The sequence below is a fragment of the Pithys albifrons genome, chromosome 29, assembly GCF_047495875.1.
Source record: "Pithys albifrons albifrons isolate INPA30051 chromosome 29, PitAlb_v1, whole genome shotgun sequence".
Lineage (NCBI taxonomy): Eukaryota > Metazoa > Chordata > Aves > Passeriformes > Thamnophilidae > Pithys > Pithys albifrons.
The window spans coordinates 3,382,364-3,404,594 of NC_092486.1; the positions used below are offsets into that span (position 1 = coordinate 3,382,364).

Here is a 22,231-nt window from a genome sequence, read left to right on the forward strand (position 1 = left end):
GAAACACGGCACTTTCCATCCCCATTCTGGGCTCTCTGTGTTCTGGGGAGGAGGGAAGGGCTTCCAGTCACGTACCAGCTCCACACAAGTTGCTGTCTCTTCCCTTCCTGATGGTGCCAGGGTCCTGAGGAGGCCACCAGCACCTTGCTCCTCCCTGCTGAGGGTCCTCAGGGTGCTGTTGAACCCAAGAGCTCTCCATGGGATGGGATTTGCTGCTGAGGAGGAACACCAGGAGCCAAGACCTCCATCCCTGGGGTCAGGAGCGAAGAGGACCCGCACCCAGAAGCTCCTGGTTTGCAGCTGGTAGATCTTGGTGCTACAGATGTTGGTGGGATCCTCCCCTGGTAGATCCTGGTGCTACAGATGTTGGTGGGATCCTCCCCTGGTAGATCCTGGTGCTACAGATGTTGGTGGGATCCTCCCCTGGTAGATCTTGGTGCTACAGATGTTGGTGGGATCCTCCCCTGGTGGATTCTGGTGCTACAGATGTTGGTGGGATCCTCCCCTGGTAGATCCTGGTGCTACAGATGTTGGTGGGATTCTCCCCTGGTAGATCCTGGTGCTACAGATGTTGGTGGGATCCTCCCCTGATAGATCCTGGTGCTACAGATGTTGGTGGGATCCTCCCCTGGTAGGTCCTGGTGCTACAGATGTTGGTGGGATCCTCCCCTGGTGGATTCTGGTGCTACAGATGTTGGTGGGATCCTTCCCTGGTAGATCCTGGTGCTACAGATGTTGGTGGGATCCTTCCTTTGTGGATTCTGGTGCTACAGATGTTGGTGGGATCCTCCCCTGGTAGATCTTGGTGCTACAGATGTTGGTGGGATCCTCCCCTAGTAGATCTTGGTGCTACAGATGTTGGTGGGATCCTCCCCTGGTAGATCCTGGTGCTACAGATGTTGGTGGGATCCTCCCCTGGTAGATCCTGGTGCTACAGATGTTGGTGGGATCCTCCCCTGGTAGATCCTGGTGCTACAGATGTTGGTGGGATCCTTCCCTGGTGGATTCTGGTGCTACAGATGTTGGTGGGATCCTCCCCTGATCTTCTCAGCCTGCAGTTCAGCCTCTCCTGCTGCATGGCATCATCCACAGAAGCTCTGGATAGTTCTGGATCACCTGATCCTCATCTCCTACCCTGTGCCAGCACCTTGTGGATCCATCCCTCCTTTTCTCCCCATCCCTGGCCAGAGTGTTTTGGAGGAAGGGGCCAGACTTGCCCCCCACTCCCAGCACATGCCCAGGAGAGGGGGACATGCAGGGAAAAGCCTTCATGGAAGATGCTCCTGGAGCCCTGTGGCCATTGGGATGATAAATCCAGGATCCTCTTGTCCCAGCTCTGCCTTGTCACATCCCCTGCACCCCGAGGTGACAACATGGGGATGGCAGCCAGGAGCAGCAGGAACCACCAGCCAAACCCTCCTGGCACCACCTCCCTCTTCCTCCCCACACCTGGATGGGGATGCAGTGGGATCCTCCCACCTCAGGGTTTGCTCTGATGCCCCATCAACACCCCAGAACTCAGCCCTTTTCCTTGTGCCCCCTCACAGCCTCCCCTCCCACCAATCCCTCTGGCTGCTTCTCCCCATCCCAGCCCAAAATGGGACAACTGGTGGGCACTGACCCCTTCTCCCCATCCCAACCCAAAATGGGACAACTGGTGGGCACTGACCCCTTCTCCCCATCCCAACCCAAAATGGGACAACTGGTGGGCACTGACCCCTTCTCCCCATCCCAACCCAAAATGGGACAACTGGTGGGCACTGACCCCTTCTCCCCATCCCAGCCCCAAATGGGACAACTGGTGGGCACTGACCCCTTCTCCCCATCCCAGCCCAAAATGGGACAACTGGTGGGCACTGACCCCTTCTCCCCATCCCAGCCCAAAATGGGACAACTGGTGGGCACTGACCCCTTCTCCCCATCCCAGCCCAAAATGGGACAACTGGTGGGAACTGACCCCTTCTCCCCATCCCAGCCCAAAATGGGACAACTGGTGGGCACTGACCCCTTCTCCCCATCCCAAAATGGGACAACTGGTGGGCACTGACCCTTTCTCCCCATCCCAGCCCCAAATGGGACAACTGGTGGGCACTGACCCCTTCTCCCCATCCCAGCCCCAAATGGGACAACTGGTGGGCACTGACCCCCCCCAGCCTTGCCCCCCCTGCTCCTTTTGGGCTAATCCTTGTCCTCACTGGTGTCGGTGACACCTTCCCAGTTTAGCATCATCCTCCCTGCCTGTAATTACCGTGCTGTTTACCTCCACCTGCTAATTGATAAAGCCACCCCTGGCGCCCATCCCAGGCCTCCTCCCCGTGTGCTGGCATGTGCTGGCACCAGCCTGGTGGCACCAGCCCCATTCCCAACCCTGGGATGTCCCTCCAGGGGGTTCCAGGGCACCCAGAGCTCGGGGTGGGGGCTTTGCTTTGCCCCTGGGGTCGCAGCTGGCAGTGGGTGCTGGGGACATGCTGGGGGTTTTTGGCCATCCCCTCCTGGGCATCCCCTCCCTGTGCCCTTGCCCACCTCAGGGATGATCCCAGGCAATTCCTTCCCCTTGCCCACCCCAGGACTGATCCCAGACATTCATTCCCTGTTCCACTGCCCACCCCGGGGAGGATCCCTGGCAATCCCTGTGCCCTCTCCCACCCCAGCCATGATCCCAGGAATTCCCTCCCTGTGTCCTCACCCACCCCAGGGATGTTCCTGGGGATCCCTTCCCTGTTCCACTGCCCACCCCAGAGATGCTTCCAGGCAATCCCTTCCCCTTGCCCACCCCAGGGATGCTCCTGGACATCCCTTCCCTGTTCCATTGCCCATCCCAAGGGTGATTCCAGGCAATCCATTCCTCTTATCCACCCCAGGGATGCTCCTGGGCATCCCCTACCTGTTCCATTGCCCACCCCAGGGATGCTCCCAGGCCTTCCCTCCCTGTGCCCTCTCCCACCCCAGCCATGATCCCAGGAATTTCCTCCCTGTGTCCTCTCCCACTCCAGGGATGCTCCTGGGCATCCCTTCCCTGTTCCATTGCCCACCCCAGGGATGCTCCTGGGCATCCCCTCCCTGTTCCATTGCCCATCCCAAGGGTGATTCCAGGCAATCCATTCCTCTTATCCACCCCAGGGATGCTCTTGGGCATCCCCTCCCTGTTCCATTGCCCACCCCAGGGATGCTCCTGGGTATCCCCTACCTGTTCCATTGCCCACCCCAGGGATGCTCCTGGGTATCCCTTCCCTGTTCCATTGCCCACCCCAGGGATGCTCCTGGGTATCCCTTCCCTGTTCCATTGCCCACCCCAGGGATGCTCCTGGGTATCCCTTCCCTGTTCCATTGCCCACCCCAGGGATGCTCCTGGGTATCCCTTCCCTGTTCCATTGCCCACCCCAGGGATGCTCCTGGGTATCCCCTCCCTGTTCCATTGCCCACCCCAGGGATGCTCCTGGGTATCCCCTCCCTGTGCCCTCTCCCACCCCAGGGATGCTCCGCTGTTCCCACTGTTTTCCCCCCACCCTCTCCCACGTTTCGCGCCGAAATCGGGAGGACTTTTCGCCGTTCCCCCCCGCCCGTGACGTCACACCCCCGTGACATCACACCCTCCCCGTGACGTCACACCCGCAATCCGTGACGTCACCGCGGCGCGCGGCGGGTTAAAAGGCTCGCGGCGCTGCCGGAAGGGGCGGGGCTAGAGGCGGCGGCACTTCCGGGATCGGCACGGGGGGAACATGAGCTGGTGAGTGCGGGGGGAATAGCCGGGAATAACCGGGAATAACCGGGAACAGCGGGACAGGGAGCGCCGGGACAGGGCCTGGGAGCACCGGGGACAGCGGGGCCGTGAGCGGGGGACAGCGGGAGCGCCGGGCGCCGCTGGAGGCCGTGGGGAGCCGGGGCTGGGCCCGCAGCGGGGCCCGGGAATGGCCGCGGGGCTGACCCGGGTCGGTCCGGGACAGGCCCTGCCGTGGGACCTGCGCTGGCCCCGCCGCTGGGCCTGGAACTGTCCTGGAGTGGGCCCTGGTGCTGGCCAGGCTTGTCCCGGTGCTGACCGTGGTGGAGCCCCTGGTGCTGGCTGGGCTTGGCCCAGGTGCTGGCCCTGGAGGTGGCCAGGTTTGTCCTGGTGCTGGCCACCTTCTCCTGGAGCTGGTCCCCTTGTCCTGGTGCTGGCCACCTTCTCCTGGAGCTGGTCCCCTTGTCCCAGTGCTGGCCACCTTATCCCAGTGCTGGCCATCTTATCCCAGTGCTGGCCCCCTTGTCCTGGAGCTGGCCCCCTTGTCCTGGTCTTGGCCACCTTATCCCAGTGCTGGCCCCCTTGTCCCGGTGCTGGCCCCCTTGTCCTGGAGCTGGTCCCCTTGTCCCGGTGCTGGCCACCTTATCCCAGTGCTGGCCACCTTATCCCAGTGCTGGCCCCCTTGTCCTGGTCTTGGCCACCTTTTCCTGGTGCTGGCGACCTTGTCCTGGAGCTGGCCAGCCTTCTCCCGGTGTTGGCTACCATGTCCTGGAGCTGGCCACCTTGTCCCGGTGCTGGTCAGCCTCATCCAAGTCCTGGCCACCTTTTCCTGGTGCTGGCCCCATTGTCCTGGAGCTGACCACCTTGTCCTGGTCTTGGCCCCCTTGTCCTGGAGCTGGTCCCCTTGTCCTGGTGCTGGTCAGCCTCATCCAAGTCCTGTTCCCCTTGTCCTGGAGCTGTCCACCTTATCCCAGTGCTGTCCACCTTATCCCAGTGCTGGCCCCCTTGTCCTGGAGCTGGCCCCCTTGTCCTGGTCTTGGCCACCTTTTCCTGGTGCTGGCCACCTTGTCCCGGTGCTGGTCAGCCTCATCCAAGTCCTGGCCCCCTTGTCCTGGAGCTGGTCCCCTTGTCCTGGTCCTGGCCCCCTTGTCTTGGTCTTGGCCACCTTATCCCAGTGCTGGCCACCTTCTCCTGGTCCTGGCCACCTTGTCCTGGAGCTGCTCCCCTTGTCCTGGTACTGACCCCCTTGTCCTGGAGCTGGTCAGCCTCATCCAAGTCCTGGCCCCCTTGTCCTGACGCTGACCAGCCTTATCCAAGTGCTTATTTAAATGAATTATATTAGAAGTTTGTAATATTACTAATTAATCTTGGCTATGGGATTGTCCCAGAGATCCAGAGCTGTTGTGAGAGGTGAAGGATGGGATGGATTAAGGAAAACAAAAGCTGTTTCCTCACCTGGAAAGCTGAGTTTGCCAGGGTTGAAAATGGAAATTTTTTTTGGTTTGGGAGAGGTGGAAGTTGTGGTTTGGAAACCTGATGGAGCAAGATGATGGTGTGAACACAGAGATTGCCTAAAATGGCCAAAAATAGACATTTATCCTCTGGAATCACTTCTGTTGTGCTTTACTCAGCAACAGTGTTGGGTAATGGGGGTCTTGGAGCCTTTTCCAGGGCTGCCCTTGGATCTGGGTGGGAATGGAGACTCTGGAAAGGACCTGCTCTCTCTCCTGGTGCTGAGGTGGGAATGGACACTCTGGAAAGGGACCTGCTCCCCTCTCCTGGTGCTGAGGTGGGAATGGACACTCTGGAAGGGGACCTGCTCCCCTCTCCTGGTGCTGAGGTGGGAATGGAGACTCTGGAAGGGACCTGCTCCCCTCTCCTGGTGCTGAGGTGGGAATGGACACTCTGGAAGGGACCTGCTCCCCTCTCCTGGTGCTGAGGTGGGAATGGACACTCTGGAAAGGGACCTGCTCCCCTCTCCTGGTGCTGAGGTGGGAATGGACACTCTGGAAGGGAGCTGCTCCCCTCTCCTGGTGCTGAGGTGGGAATGGACACTCTGAAAGGGACCTGCTCCCCTCTCCTGGTGCTGAGGTGGGAATGGACACTCTGGAAAGGGACCTGCTCCCCTCTCCTGGTGCTGAGGTGGGAATGGACACTCTGGAAGGGACCTGCTCCCCTCTCCTGTTGCTGAGGTGGGAATGGAGACTCTGGAAGGGAGCTGCTCCCCTCTCCTGTTGCTGAGGTGGGAATGGACACTCTGGAAGGGACCTGCTCCCCTCTCCTGGTGCTGAGGAGCTGCAGAGCCAAAAATCTAAGGGATAAATAACCCCTTTCCGTGCTGGGTGTGGGATAATTTGGGTGCAGAGCATCAAACTCTCCCACTCGGCCCTTCCCGTGTCCGACTGGCCCGGCTGCTCCCGGGGACTGTCCCATATCCCCACAACACACATGCTGTGGCTCTTGCTGGGTGGTGATGGGGTGTTTTTTCCCTTGTTCTGGGGAGGAATCCAAGGTCACTGCTGGGCTAGGGGGGAACTGAGGACTCCGGGAAATCTGAGCCTGCTCTTTCTTCTGCAGCCGCGTCAGCGCCCGGAGCGTCGCAGCTCGGCTGACGCACGAGGGGCTCGGACCCCGCGGGGTCCCAGCGCTGTGGCAGCCACACAATCACCCTCAGTGCAGCCTCAGAGTGGCCACTCTCCCTGGCTGATAATTCCAGGAGCTGCCCAGCCTGGATGAATCGGGGCATTCACGAGAGGCCGGAGTTCAGGGCCCGCCTGGCGGAGCCGGGCTCGGCGTGACGTCCGTACGGGGGTTACGCTCGTGCTGGTGGCACTGACACATGCCAGGGTCGTGCCCCTGCTCCTGAAATGCCACAGGGAAACAGGGGTGCCACTGCTCTGATGTCCCTGTGGAGCGGGGGAGCTTTGTTCCACCCTGGATGGTTTGGGGAGCAGCGTGTTTGCTCAGCTTGCACGTGCGTCTCTCTGACCTCGGGCACTGAGGGACGGCATGAATTAATCCCCCTGTTTTCATGGGTTGGCTGTGCAGCTGAGGAAGAGGATGGAGCTTCATCCCCAGCTCTGGCCTGCATGTAACTCTGCCTCCAGTTTGGCTCCTGCACACTGGTATCCCTAATTTTTTTGCCCTGGAGATCTAAGGGCTGTTGGTAGGTTGGTGCCGTGTTGAGTTGTGTGGGGTCAATCCTGTGTCTTGCCTCGCTCTTTGTGAGCTCCCTGTGCTGCATCAGGACTGGGAATACAGGGAACATTCCCAGCAACGTGGGGAACACTCCCAGGAAAATGGGGAACACTCCCAGCAATGTGGGGAACACTCCCAGGAAAATGGAGAACACTCCCAGCAACACAGCACTGACCCTTGTACCGACACAGGGAAACTGCTCCAGAGGGTCCAGAGTAACCCACTGGTGACGGGCCTGGATCAGATCCCCAAATTCCCAACTCCTGTGCCCAGGCAACGAGGCAGTGCTGTCTTTCTAGGCTAAGCTTTATTTAGAGCAGGAGTAGGCTTGTTTTGGGAAACAGCCTTGCATGGACAGATGAGATGTTTTCTAAATCTCAGCAGAGCTCTGTGGTTTTTGTGCTGTGGATTGAGTTCTCTTCGAGCATCCTCATCCCCCTCTTCCTCTCGTGCATTTTGGAGGAGAGAGAGGAAAACATTCCAGTGATTACCTTGACCATCACTCCTATAAAAATAAAGGGAATAGAGTGTTGTTTTTTACTGTGTCATCCCTCTTACTACCCCGAGTGCCTCATTTTTCATAGAGTGATAGAATGGATTGGGTTGGAAAAGCCCTTCGAGATCATCAAGTCCAACCCTTGATCCAACTCCACTGTGATCACCAGCCCTGGGCATTCTGTGGGCTGGTGATCACAGTAGGGTTGGATCAAGACGTGGTGGATCCTCCCTCAGTGCCACATCCACAGAATCACAGAATGGATTGGGTTGGAAAAGTCCTCCGAGATCACCAAGTCCAACCCTTGATCCAACCCCACTGTGATCACCAGCCCAGGGCACTCTGTGGGCTGGTGATCACAGTGGGGTTGGATCAAGATGTGGTGGATTCTCCCTCAGTGCCACATCCACAGAATCACAGAATGGATTGGGTTGGAAAAGTCCTCCGAGATCACCAAGTCCAACCCTTGATCCAACCCCACTGTGATCACCAGCCCAGGGCACAGAGTGCCCTGGGCTGGTGATCACAGTGGGGTTGGATCAAGATGTGGTGGATTCTCTCTCAGTGCCACATCCACAGAATCCTAGAATGGATTGGGTTGGAAAAGCCCTCTGAGATCATCAAGTCCAACCCTTGGTCCAACTCCAGTCCCTTTACCAGATCATGGCACTCAGTGCCACGGCCAAGCTCAGTTTCAAACCCTCCAGGGATGGGGAATCCACCCCCTCTCTGGGCAGCCCATTCCAATCCCTGAGCACTCTCTCTGCAAACAATTTCTTTCTGCTCTCCAACTTCAATTTCCCCTGGCAGAGCTTGAGCCCATCGTGCCCCCTTGTCCTATTGCTGAGTGCCTGGGAGAGGAGACCAACCCCCAGCTGGCCACAACTTCCCTTCAGGCAGTTCCAGACAGTGCTGAGGTCACCTTTTGACTGTATAAAGAAAAGTTTTTAAGGTTTGTGAAACCACATTATACCAAACATTGTTTCAGCTCATAACCAGACTCCAAATACCCCCTGTTTTGGTTTCCCACTCCCACAGGTGATTTCACAGAGGGGTAAGGGGGTTCTAAGCAGGTGTGGCAGCTCCATCTCCGAGTGCTGCCTCTTTGCATCGTTGCCACAGCTGGGATTTCCTGGGAGCAGGAAATCTGGGAGCAGGAAATCTGGGAAGCAAATGTTGCTGGTGAGGGCGTGTGAAGCTCGTGGTGCTCAGGGCAGGGCTGTGGGACCACATACCTGCAGGCAGGGAGCTCTCCAAGCTGACTGAGGAGCTGGGAAGGCAAGAACAGGAGGAATGGGTGGTTATGCAACGTTTAAACTCCCTGGAGTGTTATCAGACCCCATCCAGAGTGGAAGTGTTTTCTGGAATATTTAAGGATGGAGGTGAGGAGGAGCCGCCTGTCTCTGGGTGGATTTATCCCCACGAGCGAGGGAAGAGGAGGCGGCAGCATAGCCGGGGTGTAGCCTAAAAGTAGGTTTGTTGGTTATTCCCTGTGTTTTCCATGTTTTGGAGCCGTGGCCACGTCGGGCAGGTGCGAGGCAAACACAGCCCCGGGCGCTGTTTTCCTCCCACTGAATCAACATCGATGTTTTCCGGAGCCCGGCGTGGTCAGCCCCAACCCTCCCCCTTCTCTCCGAGGTTTCAGCGATACCGGGATTTGGAGATGAGCACGGGATAAAATTAGACTGGGTGAAGCAAGTGGATACCAAAGTGGTGAGCTCCCAAACACCTCCCTGCACCTGGAGCACCCGTGCAAGGAGCTTTGCACATCCCACAAGTTTATCCTGGTGAAACCGGATCACCTGGGTGGAACAGTTGGGAAGAGCCCAGTGTGGCCCTTGGTTATCCTTAATTCTTAATTTTTCCACCTGTTCTATCCAGGTAGCTGAGCCCCCCATGCTCTGGTTGAGCCACAACTGTGTGTTTCACAACCATGCTTAAAAATGGGTATTTTTGTAGCACAGTCAGGGCCTAAAACAGCCCTGCAGAATTTCTGCTCGCCCACGCGCCTGGCGTGAGTAATTTTCTTTTGATGGGTGAGTAAAATATCATTATTTTTTTTTTCATGCTCCTCTTGGAATGGGTGGGAGAGCCGATTCTGACATTATTTTTGATTTGCTTAGCACTGACACCGTGCAGGATGCAGAGGGATCTGCTCCAGGGAGCTCATCCCTGCGCCGCCAGAACTTCAGCAAAGGTGCCTCATTTCCCTGGCCTGACCTAAAATACAGAAAATCGATGTTTACACCTTCTTTTTTTTTTTTCTTCCTCTTTTTACACCTCTTTTTACCTTCTCCCCCACCTCAGCAGCTCGCCCTGACATCCATTTGTGGCTCGGTGCCTGCCAGTTTCCAGGGATGGCGTTGGGATCCAGGTGGGAATGTGCACCTGTGGGATGGGTGTGTTTATTCCCAAGGGATCACATCCCCCTGTGACCTCCTGTCTTGTCTACACCGAGGAGAACACCCAAACTGGGATTTGGCGCAGAGTCTCCCTCGACAGAAGCTGTTTGTGATCCGTTGGAATCATTTTTTTTCCCTTTTTTTTTTGCCTTGGTGCTGTGTTTGGAGCGGTTGCCATGAGTTCTGCGAGGCGGGGGGAGCGGGGTGGGACGTTCCTGCAGTTGCCATGGACACCACGGAGCACAGCGAGGCATCCGGAATGATGCTGGGGATTCGTGCCTAACCTGAGCCTGCCTCTGAGCCTGGCTCACCTGGGCAGGGCTGGGATCCCCCCTGTGCCAAGGGGCTTCTTCCAGAACAGCCCTCGTGGCACGATGGGCTCAAGCTCTGCCAGGGGAAAGTGAAGTTGGAGAGCAGAAAGAAATTGTTTGCAGAGAGAGTGCTCAGGGATTGGAATGGGCTGCCCAGAGAGGGGGTGGATTCCCCATCCCTGGAGGGTTTGAAACTGAGCTTGGCCGTGGCACTGAGTGCCATGATCTGGTAAAGGGACTGGAGTTGGCCCAAGGGTTGGACTTGATGATCTCAGAGGGCTTTTCCAACCCAATCCATTCTGTGATTCTGTGAACATATTTACGTTTTCTTGGGATTCTTCCTGACTTCAGCTGCTTTAGGCCCAGTGCTGAACCCCAAACCACTGAGTGTTACATCCCAGGGACCTCAGGAGTGGGATGGCACATGGGCCAGGCACCAAAACTCTGGGAAAACTGCCCTTTTTTGGGGATAAACACCCCACTCTGAGCTCAGAGCCAGCCCTGGGGATGTTCCCATTCAGCACATGTGGATCCCAACAGCTGTTTTAGGATTTATCTAATCATAGAATGATAGAATGGATTGGGTTGGAAAAGCCCTCCAAGATCATCAAGTCCAACCCTTGATCCAACCCCACTGGGATCACTCTGGCACTCTGTGCCCTGGGCTGGTGATCCCAGTGGGGTTGGATCAAGACATGTTGGATTCTCTGTCCCTGGAGGTGTTTCAGAGGACACTCAGTGCCACATCCAGTCCCTTCTCCAGCCTCGTTGCTCTTCTCTGGCCCTGCTCCAGCCCCTCAATCTCTTCCCTCAACTGAGGGCCCCAGAACTGAACACAACACTCAAGGTGTGGCCTCCCCAAGGCAGAGTCCAGGGGAAGGGTCACTGCCCTGGGCCTGCTGGCCACGCTAGTTTGGATCCAGGCCAGGATCCCCTTGGCCTTCTTGGCCACCTGGGCACACTGTTGGCTCCTGTTGAGCTTCCTGTCCCTCAGTCCCCCCAGGTCCCTCTGCCTGGCTGCTCTCCAGCCACTCTGTGCCCAGCCTGGAGCGCTGCAGGGCTTGGGGTGGCCAAACACTTTTGGGTGTTCTTATGGAGCCCAAGGAGTGAGACCTGTGGGCCAGACGCTGTTTTTAGGGAGCCCGAGGGGTGAGAATTGTGTCCAGGTTTCCAGGGTTGGTTTTCTCTGAAGCCTTTGCTGTGTTCCCTCCTCTCAGGTGTGCTGTGCAGGCTGTGATCAGACTCAGCAACACTGAACCACTCCTGCTCCAGCAGCTGCTCATGGCACAGCTGCCCTTGAACTTCCTGGCCTTCCAATATCATGGAAAAGTCCTTTCCAAGCACCTCCAGCTCCTGGAGATGCTTTACCTGAGCACAGAGGGCACAGCTGGGGAGGAGAAGCTCAGCTGAGTTCACTCCATAACAGAGTGAGAAAGTGAAGGTTCAGATCCTTCCTCGTGTGCTCCCGACCTTCCTGTTGATGTTTGCAGGAACACTTTGATCTCTCCTGGAACAGCAGCTGTTCCTTCCTGAGTGCAGTTACACCTTGAGCTGAATCCACTCCCAAATGGGGAGCCTGGAAAAGGGAAGGGCCCCAACTGTCACAGTTTTCTGAGGTAGATTCGGGTCAGTTTTGGGGTTTGTGTGGGATTGGGTATAAATGGATGGTTTTGTAGGATCCCTCATCATGCCACGTGCCAAAATCCTTGGGGAAAACCAGCCTTGGTGTGTCGAGGTCACCTTCACAGGGTGGGTGTTGTCCCTGTGCCTGCAGGCAGAGAGAGGGTTCTTTCCGGTGAAGGAATTGAGATTTTTGGTGGAAATTCAAGGAGTGAGAAGCTCTGGCAGAGATCCAGGCTGTGCTGGCACTTGGGCTTTCGATGAGAGAAAGGGAAAAAAAAGCCCTGAAACTTTTCCATGGGAAGTGGGCACTTCCCACAAAACATGGATTTGGTTGGTGGGCTGGTGGTGGCACCAATAACAAGCAGTTGTGGCCACCAGTTTATACCACACTGAGACCTGTGGGAGCCCCCAGTGCCATCTGGGGCAGAAATGCTGAATTCAGAGACTCAGGGTTGCTTTTCTCTAATTAATTAACCTCCAAACTGCCCTGGCCTCAGTTTTTCCTGCCCCTGTTTGTCCACCCATCTTCCCTCCCTCCCTCCCTCCCTCCCTCCCTCCCTCCCTCCCTCCCTCCCTCCCTCCCTCCCTCCCTCCCTCCCTCTCTCCCTCCCTCCCTCCCCAGCTCTTGGTGGAACCTCAGCATCCCCCAGGGCAGCATTTTAGCAGCTGTGGGTGAGAATATTTGGTGTTCATCCCTTGTTTATCTGCAGAGGATCTTCTGGGGCCTGTTGGAGGGTGGCAAAGCCACGTTCAGATGGAAGGAACCAGGGAAAAGGGTCATATCCAGGGGTGATTTATCCCATGGGCACCCTCTGAATTCCATCCAGAGCCAGGGATGATGCCAAGATTTGATGTCCTGCTCATTTCAGCCCAGCAAAATCACCGTCTCCTCCCTAAATTAGCAAGGATTGAGTCTGATTCCTGCTGGCAATTCCTGCCTGCCTCCGTTCCAGGGGACTGGTGGGGAGTGGGAGGGGGAGCTCCGTGTTTTGAGCTCCAGCTCCCCACAGACTTCATTGAGCTGGATCCCCCCTCCCCTGCCTGGGAGGTTTGTTTCCAACTCTCCTGTGCAACCAGAGGAGAATTAACTGCTTTGGTGTGTGTGGCCCTGGGTTTGCACATGGAAAAGCCAAGTAAATATATGATATTGCTGGGGAAACTTCAGAGAAAATCAGCCACAGCTTCTCCCACCTTCCCCTCCCTGGGGTTCCTGAGCATCCCCAGTACAGCTCGTAGGATTCTCTCCACCCACACTTCTTTCCCCTGCTTTAAGCTCTTCCCACCCCCTCCCTGCAGTGCTTCATCCTCCTCCCTGCCGGCTGAACCTTCCCAAACTCCTGGTGACCTCGTGGGGAGGGGGTTGGAGGGCCGGGATGCTCCCCCAGCCCCGCGGATGGGGTGGGAACTCTCCGGCTGTGACTCAGCACTCGCGCTCTTCAGGAACGGGATTTCAAGGGATTTCACACCCCAAACACAACCCCAGCTTTTCTCTCGCTCAGCAGAAACCAGAGATCAAAAAAAAAAATCAAAAATAAAGCACCAATTCTGGTTTTCCTTTGGTGTTTCCAGACCCTTTTAAGGTTCCGGTGAGATCCGTGCCAAGCTGGGAATCCGTGGCAATGTTGGATATGGATTTATCTCCCTCTAATTTATTTGCATTATTCCCATCCTACATTTTCTAACCTAAAGCTGTGTTGCTGTGACAGGTGCATGTTGTCCCCATCCCCTGTTTTGCAGGCTGGGACACAATTGCTGGAGGGACAAAAAATTTGCAGTTTGGAGGCTTGGGGTGAATCCATTAAGTTTAAAAGCTCCAATAAAATCCATACTTATCTTTTTTTTCCTTCCTCACTGTTTTCTTTCCTGGTTATGCATCTCTTTTTACCCCCTCACAGAACAATATTAAAAAGCAGAGATTCACAAACCAGCAAAATCATCTAAACCAGTCAAATAGAACAAAAAAAAAACATTAATTGAGGAACAGACCTGATTTGCACGGGGTTATTTTTTAGAGGTTTTACTAAGACAGATATAATTACAAGTGGCATCATGACACTAAGAGAGATATTTACTGCTGCACAGTGGACTTGCAGAAGCCCAGACTTCTGTTTCTGGGAGAAAGTAGCTGGAATTTTGGGGTTCCTTCCCCTCTGTGGTGCTGCAGAGTTGGGGATGGGATGGAGACTGTGCTGTGATACCCAGACAATGTTGATTCCCAACAACATCCCTCTTATTACCACAATTCCTTTGGTTTAACCCACTTTTCCATAGGACTGTAAACCCCCCAGACAAGGTGGAGTGGCAGGTTCTGCTTTAATCACCTTTTTAATTGCCCTTTCCCGCTAGGAATGAACCTGGTGCAGCTCCACGTTCTGCTGGAGAGTGAACAGCCACTGGGGCAAACTGGTTTGAACTGGGATAACACTCCCCTGGGTAAAAACCCCCAGGGTTTTTTTTCTCCTTCCACCAAGCCAAGTTGATGCCATCACTTCCAAAAACACCCAGTGACGACACCTGGGCAGGAGGTGCCTCATTTGGGTTTATATTTGACCCACAGAGGAAAACACAAAAGGGAAAAAAAAAATCCATGTATTTTTGTTTTCTTCCTGTAAGGCACCACACCCCCAGTTATTGACAGGGAAATTATACACCAGAGGGGTGTTTGTTTGTAAAAGAAGTGTGTGGTTCAGCTGCCACAGGAGCTGGAAGGGGTTAAACCTAAAATTATATCGGTCCAACCAGAGAACCATAAACAGGAAGTTCTTCCAGAAAAATTTAAATTTAAACCTGGTGACTCAGGTTGGCTCCAGAGCTGCTCAGGAAGGGACACAGGGGTTGCAACTTTGGATTATTCCAGGTGGGTAATTACACTGTTGGTTTGAAAACAGCAGGGAAGATGGGAAGAGGGAGCAGGGGTTTGGATAATCCTGGTTTTTTGGTTGCTCCATCACAGAGATTTGCTCCCATTGCTCAGAGTTGGGTTTTACAGCGAGTTACGCTGATCAAAATGGTGTCTGGGGGTCCAGTTGTTGGATGGAGAAATGTTAGAGCAGTGCTGGGGTGGAGGGACTTGGAAGTGGAGCTGGTGGGAAGAGAAGGGAGAAGGAGAAGTGGGAAAAGCCAAACTGGGAGGCAGCAGGACCAGGGGCCAAGCCAGAGTCCCAAAATCCATGTTTTTAAGTCAGGCTTTGGGAAGCAGTGTGAGAATTTGGACTGGTCCAACAGTGGACTTGGGCACCTTTCCAGGGAGCCCCTAGTCTGGATTTGGGATGGGATGGGATGGGATGGGGTGGGGTGGGGTGGGGTGGGATGGGATGGGATGGGGATAGGGTGGGATGGGATGGGATGGGATGGAATGGGGTGGGATGGGGTGGGGTGGGATGGGATGGGATGGGATGGGATGGGGATGGGATGGGGTGGGGTGGGGTGGGGTGGGATGGGATGGGGTGGGGTGGGGTGGGGTGGGGTGGGATGGGGATGGAATGGGGTGGGGTGGGGTGGGGTGGGGTGGGATGGGGATGGAATGGGGTGGGGTGGGGTGGGGTGGGGTGGGATGGGATGGGATGGGATGGGGTGGGGTGGGGTGGGGTGGGGTGGGGTGGGATGGGATGGGGTGGGGTGGGATGGGGTGGGGTGGGGTGGGATGGGATGGGAGTAAAGTGGATGGGATGGGTAATATGGAATTGGGAGAGTAAATAAAATGGGATGGGATGGGATGAGGTGGAATGGGGTGGGATGAGGTGGAATGGGGTGGGATGAGGTGGGGTGGGATGAGGTGGAATGGGGTGGGATGAGGTGGAATGGGGTGGGATGGGGTGGGGTGGGATGGGGTGGGGGTGGGGTGGGATGGGATGAGGTGGAATGGGGTGGGATGAGGTGGAATGGGGTGGGATGGGGTGGGGTGGGATGGGATGGGGTGGGGTGGGATGGGATGAGGTGGAATGGGGTGGGATGAGGTGGAATGGGGTGGGATGAGGTGGAATGGGGTGGGGTGGGGTGGGATGGGATGAGGTGGAATGGGGTGGGATGAGGTGGAATGGGGTGGGATGAGGTGGGGTGGGATGAGGTGGGGTGGGGGGGGTGGGGTGGAGTGGGATGGGATGGGATGAGATGGGATGGAATGGGACAATACTGAGCTCCAGGTGAGGCATCTCTGAGAAACAATACTTTGATTTCATTATGAAATACTTCATGGTGAGCCTGATTTTTTCTGTTTAGTTAAACCACTGCAGCTCAGAAATACCGAGAGATTTTGGCTGAGATGCTTTAACCGAGGAGCACCTCTTTAACTTAATTAAATACACTGAAAACAGCAGTGGAATTCCTGGCTTTTCATTATACTGATAGGTGGAAGAAATCCAATTATTTTCAGGCCGGCAGCGTGGCTGTTCCCAGCTGACCCAGCAGCCCTTACATATGTTGTGTAATTTATTTAGAGTACTCTCCACCTTCGAGAAAAGCATTCAGGTAACCCAGATTTTCCTGGGAATTAAAGATTTTAAGAATGAAGGCTGTGCTGGCAGGTGAGCTGCTCCTCCAGCTGCTGGAGCAGAGGAATCCTTTGAAGCAGCTCACAGCTCCAGACACCCAAGTTGTTACTTCTTTTAATATCCTCTTTCTAAATATTTACAGGGTTTGTTTGGCGGGTTTTATTATTATTTCATCCTCCCCATCAGGTTTGCCTTTAAGCAGCTCTTCAGCTGTTTGTGGAGCATCCTTGCATTTATTTGGGATGGTGGGAAGGTGGGGAAGGGTGAGCTGGAGGTGCTGACCTGAGGGATGACAGTGGAGAATCATAAAATCGTGGAATGTCTCGAGTTGGAAGGACCCACAAGGATCAGAGTCCAGTTCCTGGCCCTGCATGGACACCCAAGAATCCCACCCTGTCCTTCAGAGAGTTATCCAAGCACTCCTTGAGCTTTGGCAGGGGAGCCTGTTCAGTGCCCACCACCCTCTGGGGGAAGAACCTTTTCCTGAGGTCCCACCTAACTCACAGAATTATTTAAGTTGGAAAAGACCTTTAAGATCATCAAGCCCAACCATTAAACTCTGCCCTGGCACAACTCCAGCCATTCCCTGGGTCCTGTCACTGCTCACAGGGAGCAGAGAGCAGAGCTGCCCCTCATTGGGAATGCTGTGAGGTCTCCCTTAGGCTCCTCTCTCCCCTTTTTTCCCTCTCCAGGGGTACACAGTGCCTGGACAGAGCCGTGGGACAATCCCTGCTCTCCCTGAGCCCCTCAGGCTTGTGCAGCCACCACTCTCACATTCCCTCTTTCCCTCTTTTCCAGGATCCCGTTCAAGATCGGGCAGCCCAAGAAACAGATTGTACCCAAGACAGTGAGTAAACCAGTTCCCTCTTTTTAGCTCCAGCCTCGGATCATGTGGCTGATGAGTCAGGCCGGCACTTTGACTCGTCCCATTTTGTGGAGTGTGGGAGGGAGCTGGAGCAGCAGAACCTGTTGCTGTGTGTGACCAGCGCTCGGCTCCTCGTGCGAGGAGCAAGGGGGAGCCCCAGCCAGGGAGAGTATTTTGGTTTGGGATCTGTTGAAATTAGGAATTTTATTTTTTTTTCCTTGGGGGGGTGTTGTGGGGAGGGAAAAGAGCTCTTTTGGGCTGGCACAGTTTTGCTGGGAGGTGGCAGAACCAGTTTCCTTCCTTCCTTCCTTCCTTCCTTCCTTCCTTCCTTCCTTCCTTCCTTCCTTCCTTCCTTCCTTCCTTCCTTCCTTCCTTCCTTCCTTCCTTCCTTCCTTCCTTCCTTCCTTCCTTCCTTCCTTCCTTCCTTCCTTCCTTCCTTCCTTCCTTCCTTCCTTCCTTCCTTCCTTCCTTCCTTCCTTCCTTCCTTCCTTCCTTCCTTCCTTCCTTCCTTCCTTCCTTCCTTCCTTCCTTCCTTCCTTCCTTCCTTCCTTCCTTCCTTCCTTCCTTCCTTCCTTCCTTCCTTCCTTCCTTCCTTCCTTCCTTCCTTCCTTCCTTCCTTCCTCCCTCCCTCCCTCCCTCCCTCCCTCCCTCCCTCCCTCCCTCCCTCCCTCCCTCCCTCCCTCCCTCCCTCCCTCCCTCCCTCCCTCCCTCCCTCCTTCCTTCCTTCCTTCTTCCCTTCCTTCCTCCCTTCCCTTCCTTCCTCTCTCCCTCCCTCCCTCCTTCCCTTCCTTCCTCCCTCCCTCCTTTCCTTCCTTCCTTCCTTCTCTCAGCACTGGCTTGTTTGTTCATCCTTTTGGAGCAGATGGAGGAGGAGGAGTGGTTCAGATCTCTCAATATAACTGTTTCCAAAGAAAGGCTTATAAGCTGAGATGCTTTAGTGCTCGGGCGTGAATTAATTTGTGCTGCGCAGCATTTGCTTTAAAAGCAAATTAAAAAAGCATTTTGTATTCCCGTGGATTTCAGGCTCCTACCCCAAGTGCTGCTGCTTGCAGCTGCCTCTGGTATTTTCCCTCCTTAAGCAGCTCAGCTTTGCATTTGTCCCTTGCCAAAAAAAAATGCTGTGGAACCTCCCAGGAGCTGGCCCTGAAAACTCACCTGCACACCTGGTCTAAACTCAGGGCCCTGACAGCCAGTGCAGGGCAGGCCTTGTCTGTGCAGCAGCAGCAGCACTGGTGGGATAATCCCTTGAACCAGACTGACATCCCTGATCCTTCCTCTCCGGGACACTCGGCGTGGCTAATTCCACAGGATGCGTGGGCACTCCTGGTTGTGGGGCAGTTTCTCCTTGGGACATGACATTTTCCCTGGAGGCAGAGGGCTAATCCCACCACTCCCTTTAAGGCTTGATTGTCATGTTTTATTCCAAAGGATTTGGTGCTTGTCTGCTGCCGTGGAACAGCAATTTGCTGTAACAGCTCCAAACTGTCAGTACAGAATTTAAGCCAGGCAGGCGATGGAGGGAGACAGGGCTGAGAAAATTCCTCAGTGGTTTCTGGTTCCTTCAGCTGCCCATTTCCAGGGACTGGTGGTCCTGCCTGTGGTCCCTCAGGTGAGGCAGCCTCAGGTGTTCACACCCCTCCTAGTTCATACCAGGACCCTTCATTTTAACTTGCTCCATGACATTTTGCCTCCCATCCTCTTTCCAACACCCCTGTCCTTCCAGGCTGGTGCAAGCTCTGCAGCTCTGGGTGTCTTGACCAGCTTTCCTGGATGTCTCCATCCCACCCATTCTGACATCCCAGTTGACTGTATTATTTTTTCTTGCTGATTTCCCTCATCTCCTCCTGCATTCCCTGTTGTGGGAGGTTTGTCTCCCCTAAAATCAGCCATTCCTGAGCTTGAGCTCCCTGCAGATGAACAGTGGCACCTTTGAGATCTTCCCTTCCCCAGAGCTGCTGGAATGAGCTGTTCTGAAGCAGTTGGCAGCCTTTGCTTATATATATGTGTGTGTATTAAATAGAACAGCTCAGAATATCCGGCAGGGAGAGGTTCCTTCAGCAGCAAGAGTGTTTCCAGGCCTTTTCCTTTTCCTTCCTTCCTTCCTCAGCTCCCCCAAGAACAAGATTTTATGTCAATGACTCCCTGGTTGGAAACTGATTTTTGAATGGCTTCCACTTGCTGTGATGATCCTGGTGATGATGATGATGATGATGATGTTGCTCTCCAAGCACCACATACATGGAAAGCAGAAAACAGGAAGCCCAAAGCTTTGGAACTTCACGCCAAGTGTAAAGTGCAGCTCTTCAAAGCAGAACAAATGGCAGGAAACCACTGATATCCCCTGGGATCAGGCATTCCATGTCGTGGTGTGGAAGGGATGGAGTTGCTTTGTAGCTTCAGTGAACTGCAGGCCCCCAAGTTTACCTCCCAGTTGCTGGATGAGATGCTCCATCTGTGCAGGCTTTTGGGAACAGCAGTAACAGCCAAGGTCTGTGATATTCCAGATGTTGGGCTCTGGAGCCCGCTGCAGGAAGTGGGAAGGTGTGGCATCTCCAGGGCTGCATCCCAAGCTGATCAGAAGGGAAGTGGTTGTGGGTAGAGGATCTCCCACTCACAGAGACTGGACCACAAAAGAGGATCGTGGAGGGGGAAGCTTAAAAAAAAAAAAGAAGCATTTGTTAGGCTCTGACTTCTTTGGCTCTCCATGAGGCCTGGAACTGGAGTCAGGAGAGGGGGATGGCTTTGCCAAGAGGCTTTTTTGTTGTCTTGATGAAACAATGCTGGGGCTGGTGTCAGATCAAGGCCGGCATTAGTCCTGAAAAGCAATTTGCCTGAGCTGCCGAGGAATTAGTCATGACTCCCTGTGCCCACTCGCCTCTGATCCTTCGGAGAAGGGCACGGTGTCAGCCACAGTTTAGCTCTTCAGGGAGAAGGAAACCCCTGTGGAAAATATCAGCTGGTGAACCGAGGTGATCTCCCACTCCCCAGACATGCCTCTGCTTTGTTTCCACCTTAACCTGGGCAAATCCAATTCCAGACAGCATAATCTCTCCCCTCCTCTTCCCTGAAAAGAGCAGCTGTCACCGGGCCTGCCGGGAGCTGGGTGGGAGGATCTAATGCAGAGAGGACCTGCTGTCAGCAGAGCAGCACAGGACAAAGCCCCACAGCCCAATTAAACTAATGCCCAGTGATAGGAGTTAAACCTGCTGGAATTACATCTCTCTCTGCACGATGTTTATTGCTGTGATCCGAGATGTTCTTCCCTCCCTCGGGACAGCTCCGGCCGGAGCAGAGGTTGTGGAATCGGAGCTGTCTCATCTCCAGAGCTCTCCTGCAGCTCCAGCTCACTGAAGTTCATCCATGTCACCCCGAGGTTGTTCCTGCTCTTCACCAGGGCTGGGCTTATCCAAGCAGGCAGGGAGCAGGGAAGCAGAGCCTGCCATGCATCCCCACAGGTCCTTGGGATGGGGTGACCCAGAGCACAGCCCCTCATGTTACCTGAGTTTGATCCCTTCTTCCCTCATTCCTGCTCTGGCCTGGGCTGACTCAGACCACTCTCCCTCCTCCTCCTCGCTGGCCAACCTGGGCTGAGTCAGCTTGGCAGGGAGCAGGACCTGGGCTGCCAAACCTCCTTCCTTGACTCATCCCAGCAGCTCTGCCTTCCCCGGGGATCTTGGACACAGGAGCTCCATGAGCAGGAGGATTCCACTGCAGCTGCTGGCCCTTGGTGCCTTTCCATTGGGCTCCACCAGTGAGCTGGAAATCCCAAACCAGCAGAGCAAATGTTGCAGCAATGGTGAGGGGACTGGAGCACAAGTGCTGTGGGGAGAGGCTGAGGGAGCTGGGGGTGTTCAGCCTGGAGAAGAGGAGGCTCAGAGGTGACCTCAGCACTGTCTGGAACTGCCTGAAGGGAAGTTGTGGCCAGCTGGGGGTTGGTCTCTTCTCCCAGGCACTCAGCAATAGGACAAGGGGGCACGATGGGCTCAAGCTCTGCCAGGGGAAATTGAAGTTGGAGAGCAGAAAGAAATTCTTTGCAGAGAGAGTGCTCAGGGATTGGAATGGGCTGCCCAGAGAGGGGGTGGATTCCCCATCCCTGGAGGGTTTGAACCTGAGCTTGGCCGTGGCACTGAGTGCCATGATCTGGTAAAGGGACTGGAGTTGGACCAAGGGTTGGACTTGATGATCTGGGAGGGCTTTTCCAACCCAATCCATTCTATCATTCTATCATTCTAAGTGATGCCAGTTAAACCATTTCACTCATTTTCACTCTCTTCCTTCAGTCTTCAGTGGGACCAAACTGGTCTCTGCTTTTTGATGGTGTGTCCTTTTTCCCTTTGCCACCTTTCTGGAAGGCTTTCCTGCTGGATGGGGTTTTGGAGAGCTTGCTGGGTGAAGTCCATGATACCTCAGATCCACCTGAATTCTGGCTCAGGGCTCTGCAGAGTGAATATTCACCCGCATGACTTACCTTGAATCTCTTGCTTGATGAGATGGCAAAAGCTCAGCAGAAATTCCAGGTTACAGCAGAATTTCTGGCCTCATTATATGGGTTTCTTTTTTTTTTTTTTGAGAGAAGACAAAACACTCTCTCCTCTTTTCCCCAAGACCCACGAAGAGGCTGAAAACCTGTAGAAATCAGCTCATCCTCCTCCTCCAGGAGAAAAAATAAATCTCAGGGGAATAGAAAGGTTCATCACATCCCCTTATTTCCATTTCTTTGTAGTACTGGCTTTGGTCTTGGTTCATTGCCTTGTAGCCGTGGTGGTGATGATGATCCTGCCCTTAAAGCAGGAGGGATGTTATGGCAGGTGGGAGGCCCAGTGTTTGCAAACAAAAAATAGCTGGGCTTAGAAGAATGTTGTTTCATTTCAAAGCTTTCAGGAGCTCATCGTTCTTTATGTAGATTTAAATAAAAACCCCAGAGTCAAGTGATTTTACATTACCCAAGCCCTGTGCCTGGGGAGGAAAAAAGGTTCAATGCAGAAACACGGTTTGATTTTTGAGTTCTCAGAGAGAGGCTGTGGAGAAGTGGGATTATTTTAATATTACGGAAACTTCCCTTCAGGATATTGTAATTTTCTTGCCTGTACTTCTTGTTCTCGTTCCTCTTAACGTGATAATCCTTTGC

General features: G+C 54.6%; 1 protein-coding gene across 1 annotated transcript in view; it reads left to right on the forward strand.

Annotated features, from left to right (window-relative positions):
* The first annotated feature begins 3,658 nt into the window (after positions 1 to 3,658).
* BIN3 (bridging integrator 3) overlaps positions 3,659 to 22,231 on the forward strand; it is a 47,892-nt gene continuing 29,319 nt past the window's right edge. The window contains exons 1-2 of the mRNA XM_071579282.1: positions 3,659 to 3,727; positions 17,037 to 17,085. Of these exons, the coding sequence (XP_071435383.1) occupies positions 3,720 to 3,727; positions 17,037 to 17,085 (57 nt within the window). The 5' untranslated portion in view covers positions 3,659 to 3,719. The remainder of the gene's footprint in view (positions 3,728 to 17,036; positions 17,086 to 22,231) is intronic.